At 32.1% G+C, this 11,036-nt stretch overlaps 3 protein-coding genes across 5 annotated transcripts in view; 2 read left to right on the top strand and 1 right to left on the bottom strand.

The window, feature by feature from the left end:
* Window positions 1–682, bottom strand: part of LOC104799887 (formin-like protein 5) — a 4,827-nt gene extending 4,145 nt beyond the window's left edge. The window contains exon 1 of the mRNA XM_010522571.2: window positions 8–682. Coding sequence (XP_010520873.1) covers window positions 8–118 — 111 coding nt within the window. The 5' untranslated portion in view covers window positions 119–682. The remainder of the gene's footprint in view (window positions 1–7) is intronic.
* A 1,566-nt stretch (window positions 683–2,248) lies between these two features.
* Window positions 2,249–3,539, top strand: LOC104799886 (21.7 kDa class VI heat shock protein). Its single transcript, XM_010522570.1, has 2 exons — window positions 2,249–2,687; window positions 3,123–3,539. Exons 1-2 carry the CDS (start codon window positions 2,363–2,365, stop codon window positions 3,419–3,421), a joined length of 624 nt encoding a protein of 207 aa, XP_010520872.1. The 5' UTR covers window positions 2,249–2,362; the 3' UTR covers window positions 3,422–3,539.
* Window positions 3,540–8,201: 4,662 nt separating this feature from the next.
* LOC104799885 (kinesin-like protein KIN-14N) overlaps window positions 8,202–11,036 on the top strand; it is a 5,465-nt gene continuing 2,630 nt past the window's right edge. The window contains exons 1-9 of one of the 3 annotated variants that reach the window (XM_010522567.2): window positions 8,202–8,514; window positions 8,723–8,974; window positions 9,478–9,622; window positions 9,740–9,849; window positions 9,936–10,055; window positions 10,137–10,340; window positions 10,419–10,595; window positions 10,681–10,755; window positions 10,851–10,997. In XM_010522567.2, coding sequence (XP_010520869.1) covers window positions 8,801–8,974; window positions 9,478–9,622; window positions 9,740–9,849; window positions 9,936–10,055; window positions 10,137–10,340; window positions 10,419–10,595; window positions 10,681–10,755; window positions 10,851–10,997 — 1,152 coding nt within the window. In that variant the 5' untranslated portion in view covers window positions 8,202–8,514; window positions 8,723–8,800. Of the gene's footprint in view, window positions 8,515–8,588; window positions 8,606–8,722; window positions 8,975–9,477; window positions 9,623–9,739; window positions 9,850–9,935; window positions 10,056–10,136; window positions 10,341–10,418; window positions 10,596–10,680; window positions 10,756–10,850; window positions 10,998–11,036 lie in introns of those variants that run through there. The other 2 variants (XM_010522566.2, XM_019200873.1) reach the window with 2 other exon arrangements.

Here is an 11,036-nt window from a genome sequence, read left to right as displayed (position 1 = left end):
CTTTCCCTGAGTTCTGTTCCAAGCTTATTACTAAGAACCCAGAAAGCAAAATCACCCAGAAAACTAAACAACTCTCACTCCGATTACACATTCGTCCTCGAATCGACATTCCAATCATATCTACTTTTCATTTCACCAAATACTTTAAATCACCACAAGCAATCGAGTAACCAGAAGATCGAGCAGCTTCTGCAACCATATAGCAATCGCCTCGTATAATAATATCACGATGATTATAGCATTTTGATGCAAACCCTTCCTCGATTCTTATGTCCGGATCGGGGGGAAACCCATCTCGTAATCGCGGTCAAGATCGAAGCTTTGAAGAGAAAACTCGACGGCACTGATAGAAATTCCAAAATTTGCAGCCAACCCCGATGCAATTAAAGGGAGAGGAGAGTAGGTGCTTGGTTATGGCGAGATCCAATTAAAAAAGCTGAATGCCCATTGCCGTCAGTGCGCTCAAGCTCCAAAAAGGGAAAAAAAACTTGACCAGGTAGGCAAAAAAAAATTTCAAACTGGTTGGGCTGAAAAGGCGACGGCGAAAATTTTCCGAAGCTCTCAACTTTCAATTACTTCGACGGAACCGAACCTTCTTCATAAATCTGTTCTGTCAAAACATTGAAATCTTTTCCCTTTCTTCGAATTTGAACACGCGAGAATTACGCGGAGCTTATTATAATATCTCCGCCTCCAATTTAATTTCTCGTTTGCGTTCTTAACGCATAAATTATTAAAAACGTTACGGAAAAAGTTGTGGTTTATTTCAATTTCCATTTGAAACATCAAAATTATTATAATTATTATTCAATGGATATTATGTTATATCACACCACCAAATGCGAAAGAAAGGGTGAAGATATGGTGAGAAATAAATGCATGGACATATAGTCAAATTCCTTTGGGGAAAAAAGGTAGAGATTGAAATGAATAAATAAAGAAAAAGATTCGATATTTTGCATTTACATTATTCCTTTCACACACATTTCCTCATATTTTAAGAATTAAAATAAAAAATTTAAAATTTTTGCTTTTCATATATAGTTACACCTAATTTTGATTTGTGTTTGTTTTCTGTCATATTACCATTCTTTTTCTATATCCTAAAGTTTTTCCCTTTTGAACTTATCATTCCCTTTAAGACTTAATTGCATTAAAAAACAGTTATGCATATTAGATAAATATCATTTATATATATAACTTTTGCAGACTTAAATATGAATTGTAAAACTTTTATATTAAATGTTGAATTCGAATAATACATCTCACTACACACTTCTTCTCAAATCAAGCTTATATATGGACATTTAATGAAAAATAAGAAAAAACCTTGAATTAAAAAAAATGCGGGAAATGGATGCGTCATTATCTTTATTCATGAGAAAATTAAGGAAAAAATAGCAAATAAATACCTAAATTTTTATAAAAATATCGAATAAAATTTTGAGTTATAAAATTTCTATGTAAATATCTAAATTTCTCAAAAAAAATAAATCTAATAGAAATATCTAGATTTTTTAAAAAATTTCAAGTAAATCTAAAATATGTTAACGGTGTTGATTATTTTTATTTAAGAAATATCTAAATTTTGGGTTTATATGGAAAATTTTCAAAAGTCTAGATATTTATATAGTATTTTTATTAAATTCAAATATTTATATAAAATTTTAATAATTTAAGTATTTATTTGAAAATTTTATAAAAGTTTAGGTGCACATATACCATTTTTCCAAAATTAAAAGATCATGGAATGAAGCATCGATGCTCGTTTAGCTAAGCAATAAAGACAATTCCTTTGTGACCCTTTCCACTCATCTCTCTACTAGACAACGAACATATTCCCTTCTCACCTTTTAAGCACTCACAGATATTATTTATATATATAAGATTTTCCACGAAAAATAAAAAGAATCTCCACTCATTTTATTTTTACTTCTCATTGGAAGAATTTCATAATCTCAATTATTCCCTATCGTAAAATGATCATAAGGTCCATTATCTTCACACAAATCATACTGCGTGCATGTTACAAAAAGAAAAAAAACATAATGTTCACTAATTTTCACAATGGCAATGAGAAAAGTCTTCTTGGGCTGTTGTTTTCGTAGGTTACAATTATAATAATAATGAGTCTGCTTATGAAAAAAAAATTGATGATTTCTATTAGTTTTTCATATGATTCTATATATATGATATCATTAAACAAAAATCACATTTATTTTGTGTATATGAAGAAGATTCCATGTTGTTAACTTTTAACAATCTCTAACTCATCGCGCTATATAAGAACAAAACTAAACAAACCCTAAAAACTCGCACCCACAAAAAAAAAGAACCATCTTCGTCTTCGGTTCTTGAACATATGGCGAGTAGCAGTGGAAACGTCAAGGTAGAGATCCATGGCGAAGACAAGACGGCGAACAAGTGGAGCGTGGCTCTTGGAGAAGAAGTTTTCTGGCGATTTTTGAGCGGCGGAGGAGGAGGAGCCGCCGTTGCTTGGAAGGTATTTGGGGAAGGATCTCTATTCAGCCCTTTCCTTTTTGGGAAATATTTCGATCCGTCGGATGCGTTTCCGTTGTGGGAGTTCGAATCGGAGGTGCTTTTGTCCCATCTCCGTAGCTCCGGACAGTGTAAAGTCAATTGGTTTCAGACAGATCACGCTTATGTTCTTAAAGCTGAACTTCCTGGTTCGTCTACATCGTATTCTCATGCAACTTATCATGCCGTATAAGCTAAGCTTAATTATATTACAAATACATTCAATTTCGATCCAAACCTTAAAACTAGATCGAATCTTATAGTTCTAATCATGGGTTTTATTATTTTTTAAAATCGAGGTTTTTTGTTTTTTAATTATCGGTTTTTTCTAGATACATGGTAAGTATTATACCATGATTATATTCATGATATATCTAAAAACTATCCTTTACATTCAATAGTATTTTTACAACTTTAAATTCTCTCTCTATATAGATATATACACATGTATGACATTATGTAGTAAACTTGTCATGATATCATATCATAACCTAGTTTCAATCCAGGGTGATATTCTAACAAATTAATTTAGATCGATATCCTAACAAAAGTTTTGTTCTTTTATTTTTTAATAATGAATTAAGGAAATGAGAAGAACAACGTGAGAGTGTATGTGGACAAAGGGAAAGTGGTGGAAATAAGCGGACAATGGAAGCAGCAGACGCAAGGGGAGATGAATAACAAAAAGACTACAGGAACAAAGGATTGGAGAAGCGGACAGTGGTGGGAGTGCGGATACGTCCGCCGCCTCGAACTTCCCGGCGACGGCGACACTTCCGCCGCCGATGCCTTTGTTTCCTCCGACGACGTCTTTGAGATTCGCATCCCCAAGGACACCACCCACGACGCCACTTGTAAGCGCTCCGAATCCTTGCCACGATGATTATATGTTTTTTTTTAAAAAAAAAATATGTAATGATTACAGCAATATCTCGATTCAATGTGTGATTGTGTGATTAGCGATTTAGGAGCAACGAGAAGTGAATATTTCTAAACTATTATACCACTTTATCCCAATTACTCCAATATCAATTATATTTATAAGGGTAATTACCTCCTAAAAAATATAGCTCCATCATAATTTTAGATCTGTAGTCAATGTAACCATTAGGTGAAATAGGACTGATTATTCACAAGGGGAATAGGGATGAGAAACGATTCTGATCCGCGAGACGGTTCACGAGCCAACTCGATCGTTTTTACCGAATTGATTAGACTAAATAAATATGAGACCGAAAAAAAAACGGTCACGATGAACCGGCTCAGACGACATGCAAACAACAAATTTTTCCTTCAAAAAAATTTATTATTTATTATCTTTTGATTACTTTTAATAGTTTTAATATTATTTTTATTAATTTTAAATATATTATTGTTATTTATTAGTTTTTTATTCGGCTCGCGATTTGGATAACGATTCAAATCGAATAAAAATTTTCTCACTCGGTAAAAACGGATCACAAACACTTTGAGCTGAAAACGAGCCGATTCGTACCGAACAAGATTACCACTTATACTATATTTGCATCCCAATTACTGATATATATATATATATATATTTGGAGCTCTTAGCCTCTTACCAAAACCTAAATAGATTTAGCAACAGCTTTGTGTCATGTGAAGGCTTTGTTGCATCTTCTTTGTCCTTTATCCCCGTTTGCTTTTTATACATAAGTTTCACATGGAGAATTGTATCGCTCCTTTCTTTTTTTTTGAATCAGATAAAAACAATAAGAAATTATATGTCGTGATTTTTATCGACTCGAAATTACGACCAAAAAAAAATAAGGAACACAAATTAAGTTTTGTTTGCAATTTTGCACATTTTAACAAAAATGCCATGGGAAATAGTTTGCACATTTGAACGGATACAGTTAGTCTCTTGTATCATAAAATGAAATAATAACAATTACAATTTATAAAAATTACAATCAACCCTAATTAAAAAGTGAATTTGCAACATTACCATTTATAACAACACAAATGATGTTGTTCATTGTACTCCATCTTTTTTGTTTTAATCACGACTCCAATAGTTGTTATATTTATTTAATTATGCATGAAAATGATGACAAAAAGGTTAGGTCACGTAATATAAAAATCATAATTAAATTAGTAAAACATAAACAATCAACCAATTATATATATATATATATATATCATGGACTCCTAATAGTCGAACTAGGTTATATTTATTATTATTATTATTATATTATAATAATAATAATAATAATAATAATAATAATAATAATAATAATAATAATAATAATGTGTGTGTTGTTAGATTTGATTCCATTTTAGATATTTTTCGAAATGCGAACCGAAACATTTGGTCCTAAATAACATTATAGACCATGTCTTGTCTCATTCAAAATTAGAGATTAGATATCGATATTAATTTCTCGATCAGAAAAAAAAGGTGTTGTGATATATTGGATTAAATACGTTCGCTACATGTGGATGAAAAATAAATGTAGCTTTTGGTGTTCAGCTAACTTTTTTCTTCTTTCGCCCGAATTCAGCTAACTTCTTTTTTAAAAATTTAAGATGACTTCGTAATAAATAGACCACTTCATATAACGAGAGAGAAGTGAAGAAACAGAATTTAAACTACATGCGGACCACATTTCATAATTACAATGATTATAATTAAATGCAATCTCATATATTATATTATATTATATATGATCCCATATGTGACTCGTTCAGCATGTGTTATAGGATGCCACGTTGTAGGTAGAAAAACAACAATAGTCTGGTCCCACTATTGGAAAAAACAATATTTTTAATAAGGATTAATAGCCAAAAAACTAGGGGTGTCAAAATCACCGGGCCGGGCCAGCCCGGCCCGAGCCCGACACAAGCCCGAATATTTACGGGTCGGGCCGGCCCGGCCCGCACAACCAATTAAAATAATAAAAATACAAAAAATTTTAGTACATTTCGTGATAATTAAAAAAATAAAAAATAGATTACAAAGTTATATATTTTGATCTAATATAAATTTAAATTTAAAATTTTTTAATTTTATATGGTAATAAATTTTTAAAAATGATAATTTATTATATTTTTCATTTGGAATAAGTATTTGAAACTAATAGTATTATAATTTTGATTATATCATTTATGAAAATATTATATCCTGAATTATTTAGTATTAAACAAGTTTTTAGTTTTTAGAACTTTCTATTATTATATAATATTTGTATATTTTTTATATATGTATATACATTATAAAATATATATATATATATATATAAAAGATTGAATAAATGTATATATATGATCAAATATGTGTGAAATATATATATGTATATCTATATTTACCTATATACATATATATTTATACATATAATTTATTTTTTTAATCGGGCCTATGGGCCGGGTCGGGCTGACCCGGCCCGAACCCGTTTTTGGCCCGTAATTTTCCGGGCCGGGCCGGCCCGGCCCGAAAAACGAATGGGCCTTGATTTGTAAAGCCCAAGCCCGCAAATTTTACGGGCGGGTTCGGGCCGGGTATCGGGCCTCGGGCTATTTTGACACCCCTACAAAAAACTCTATATTTTTCTCAGGTCAACAAAAAAATCATATACTTTTTTTATTACCAATTAAATATTATACTTGGTGTGATTAATTCATAAAACTCCGTACTTTTTAAAAATTCACCGAAAATCCCCCGTGAATACCAACTCAAACAAAAATGATGATGTGGCAATGACATGACATGAACACATCATCATAATTATCCCACATCATCATTTTAAACAAAATTTAAATTAAATTATTTATTTAAATTAATATATATACATACAAATTCCCACATACCCAACTCAAACAAAAATGATGATGTGGCAATGACATGACATGAACACATCATCATAATTATCCCACATCATCATTTTAAACAAAATTTAAATTAAATTATTTATTTAAATTAATATATATACATACAAATTCCCACATACATATATATATATTTAAAATAAAATTATTTGTAATTAATAAAACATATATACACATAACTACAATATAAATATATATTATAACTAATGTATATATATATATATATTAAAATAAAAGTAATTCTAATTAATTTTATATACATGATATATATTAAAATACAAATAATTATAACTAACATATATATATGCATATATATATATATATATTATTTATAATATAATTTATAATATATATATTATATGCATATATTTTTTATTAGTTATAAGTAATTTTATATTTAATATATATATATATATGTGTGAATTTGTATATATATATATATTAATTTAATTTAAATTTTGTTTGAAATGATGATGTGGCATAATTATGATGATGTGTCCATGCCATGTCATTGCCACATCATCATTTTTGCTTGAGTTGGCATTCACGGGAGATTTTCGGTGAATTTTTAAAAAGTACGGGATTTTATGAATTAATCACACCAAATATAGGGTTTAATTGGTAATAAAAAAGTATAGGGTTTTTCGTTGAGCTGAGAAAAGTACAGAGTTTTTTTTTGGCGATTACCCCTTAATAATTTATTTAAAATGATATGCTATATATTGTGACGCTATCTGATTTGCATGAGCTTTGCATCATCCATCCTTTTTATTATTAATATTTTTTAAATAATTTTGTCAATATATACTCTGCATAGAATAATAATAATAATATTAAACATAAGAATACTAGAGACTGATAGGGTACTAGGCCACATCCAAAATCTTAATTTACTTGTAAATTTTTAGTAACAAACATTAAAATGTCCCCATTAAAATAAAATTAGGCCGGCTTTCCTTTTTTTTTTCATATTTTTTTTCTCTTAAAATAAGATTATGTATTAACATTTGCTCCCATTAATAATAATTTTTTTTTTGTGTCCGCCATTCGAGACAGATATCCAATATACGTGAGTATTCATGCACGACGATACATATGAGTCTTATAAACTTTATTTTATTTTTATCAAACTATTTTAATGTAAAACTCATTTGGCATTTCTCAAATTATTGCATAAAAATAAATTATTATTTTTTCAAAACGTTGAACAATACTCTTTCATCCTACAACATATAATCAGATTCAAGAAATCATACGATAAGAATGAAAATTTTCACGAGTTCATTAATGAAAGTGTATCATAACACTATAAGACCAATTAGAGATAACATTTTTTTTATAAATTAAATTTTCATGGACAGATTTTTTTTTTTTGGGTTAAAGTGGACAGATTCGGAATTGAAGAGCATAGATTTTCGATATTCACATGACTTGAAAATAACACGACAAAAGACAACTTCGTAAATGGACAATGAAAGACCATGCCTTTTCAATGCATCATCATCGTGACTTGCTACGATAAGATTTTATATGATTTATGTTAATTATATAACCTAACGTTAAACTTTACTGTTATACTATAAAATACTGGAAAAATAATCAAGTTACTATAAATAATTATTATTTAAAAGTTTCAGCTACTCTAAGATTATTATTTATTCATTTTGAATATCCATAAACTGGTTTAACAAAAAAAATATATCCATAAACTGTAATATCAAATGTTTATTTATATCTCATGTGATGGTTTCTCCTCTCGACTTTCATTCTTGCTTTGATAAAGCAACGGCTGCGATTGCATCAGTTCCGGTGGCTTCAGATCCAATTAACGGACCACGTTCCTCTCTCTCTCTCTCTCTCTCTCTCTCTCTCTCTCTCTTTCTCTCTCTCTGTTGTGCGTGTGAAGTTTCAAAAACAAAGACAGTAGAAGCTAGCGACCGCGGGGCAGAACAGAGGCGTGCCTCCATTTCTAAGCTAAAGCAACACAACAAGGAACCGTCTTAAATGCTAACGTTCTTCCTGTTTTTTTCCCTCTGTTCTTCTCTCGAGTCACTCTCACCAGTTCTTACAAATCTCGAGCGTTTGTGTTGAAATGGGCATTCATTGTTCCCCTTCTCTCTCAGTCTAAGGCCAGTGGGTTTCTTCCCTTTTTTCCTCCGTAACTTTTCTCTGGATTTCTTTCCGTTCAAAGTTTCAATCTTCATCTGCTTTCTTCTCATAATGGGTGTCTTTTCGTTTGCACTTCCTGTTAAAAAGTTTTAAAAGATGTTTGAATCGTTGAAATCCTTCACGGGTCTCCTTCTTTTCTCATTTAATCTGAAAAAGTTAAACCCTTTTGCAGGTTTTTGCGTTTATTGGTGAGACTCGGACGAATTCGGAAAGAAAAAAGTTTCAATTTTTCCCGGGAAAAGGAAAGAAAATGGTGGGGGCAAACAACGGAAGAATCCGGCCGGCGTTTCCGGCGCTGAACGGGTCGAGAGATCTGACGCCGAGCAGTGTGGGATCTGAAAATGGCGCCGTTGAGTTCACCAGAGAAGACGTGGAGGCTCTTCTCAGTGAACGAATCAAGTACAAGAGCAAGTTCGACTACAAGGTCTCGTCTTTTTCTCTCCCACAAAAACATGAAGTTTCATCCTTTTCCCCTGAATTTGAAATGTGTTTCTTCTCTTGTTATGTTTGGCTTGAAAAAGGAACCTGCTTTAGTTAGTAAGTGTTTGATACTTTGGTTGTTTCACTGGTGTTTGAACTCTAGACTTCAGTTCTAGGGACGAACACGACGTATTGGGACAATTCCCTGAGAGAATCTGTCAATAAGATTCCTATGAGTTTCATTCTCGAAATTTTGGGATTGTAGTTGTTAAATCTAAACGTTTTAGTTCTTGTGGTGAGCAAGAATCTTGAAACTACAAACAGCATAATGGTTGGATCCCTTGCCTCTTGAAAAGAATATGAACATAATGATATAACTTCTTGTCATCCGATGGCATTCTCTTGTGCAGACACTTAGGGTAGAATCCCGGTTTGAGTTATTTTCGGTTGAAAATATGAGGTTGTGCCCCTTATTCTGCTGTTCCCTGGCCCTTTTTCTTAATGCAGGAGAGGTGTGAGAATATGATGGACTACATTAAAAGGCTGAGACTTTGCATTAGATGGTTTCAAGAACTCGAGTTGGATTATGCTTTTGAGCAAGAGAAGTTGAGGAATGCATCGACGACGGCTGAGAAGCATTGTGCTGATATGGGTGCGTATTGGATCAGCATTTGATAAACTGTTGATAGATATTCTGTGTTAAACTGTTGTTTTTTTTTAATTTGAAAATTCGAGGGTTTAAATACAGATCCGTGCATCTGATAAACAGAGTTAAGTTTAAGAAACAAGGAAGAGGAGCTGAATATTATTGTTGAAGAACTGAGGAGGAATTTTACCGCTGTTCAGGAGCGACTCACCAAAGAACAATCAGATAAGTTGGTAAGAAAATGACATGTTCCAGTTTCAAATATTTTCTTGTCTGTTTTAATATTGGGGTTTAGCTAAGTTGGCATGTTCTGTGTAAGGCCGCCATTGATTCTCTTGAAAAAGAGAAAGAAGCAAGAGTTGCTGTTGAGAAGGCGCAAGCTGCTCTAGCAGAAGAATTAGGAAAAGCTCAAGGAGATCTTCAGATAGCTAATCAGAGGGTGAGAAATGGTAAAGATCATTCGAGAAATTATCATCAACAATTTTGGTAAATGTTGAACATTTTTTGTTTTTTTTTCCAGATTCAATCCATCAATGATATGTATAAACTGCTGCAAGAGTACAACTCAAGCTTGCAGCTGTATAACAGCAAGCTCCAAGGTGATCTTGATGAAGCACATGAAGCTATAAAGCGAGGGGAGAAGGACCGAACTGTCATTGTTGAAAGTATCGGCAACTTGAAGGGTCAACATAAAGCTTTGCAGGATCAGCTTGCTGCTTCTAAGGTGGTTTATTCTGCATTTACTTGATTACGGTAAATAGAGTTAGACTAGTTATTGATGGGTGTCTTGTTTTTTTGTTAGGCCTCTCAGGAAGAGATTACGAAGCAAAAAGAAGAGTTGGTGAATGAAGTTGCAGGTCTCAAGGTGGAATTTCAGCACATCAAAGATGAGCGTGACTGCCGGATAGTGGAAGTACAAAACCTGCAAGCCGAGGCAACTAAGTACAGTGACTTGAAAAACACCATTAATGAGCTTGAGGTTTTGTCTCATTGTGTTATGTACTCCCATATTTTCATATGTCTGAAGATTACTGTTCTTAAAGACATTGTAACATTTTGTTCAGACAAAGTATTCATCGCAAAACAGCCAGATAAAAGAGTTGCAGGATCAGTTAGCAGCTACCGAGAGGAGACTGCAGGTATCGTTTCTTGAATGAAAAAATAAATCATACACATACGACATGCATATATATGGTAAATGATTAAATTCTTTTGTCATTACTGATCATTGTAGGTGTCGGATTTATCTGTCTTTGAGAAAATGAATGAGTATGAGGGGCAAAAGGAAGTTGCGAATGAGCTAAAAAGTCGCTTAGAAGAAGCAGAGCTTAAACTCATCGAAGGGGAAAAACTACGCAAGAAGTTACACAATACCATACTGGTAAGATGCTCTTAACTTCCCTACACTTCTCTGCCTCCG

Source organism: Tarenaya hassleriana, unplaced genomic scaffold (assembly GCF_000463585.1).
Source record: "Tarenaya hassleriana unplaced genomic scaffold, ASM46358v1 Cleome62, whole genome shotgun sequence".
NCBI classification, from domain to species: Eukaryota; Viridiplantae; Streptophyta; class Magnoliopsida; order Brassicales; family Cleomaceae; genus Tarenaya; species Tarenaya hassleriana.
The sequence above is the reverse complement of the archived record's forward strand: the minus strand, read 5'-3'. Positions and strand labels throughout refer to the sequence as shown.

What these genes read in the sequence shown, in the direction of transcription:
- LOC104799886 (XM_010522570.1), top strand. Translation starts at nt 2,363, where the DNA reads ATGGCGAGTAGCAGTGGAAACGTCAAGGTAGAGATCCATGGCGAAGAC. An exon ending in TCTTAAAGCTGAACTTCCTG is followed by an intron (nt 2,688 to 3,122) that starts GTTCGTCTACAT and finishes TAATGAATTAAG; the next exon opens with GAAATGAGAAGAACAACGTG.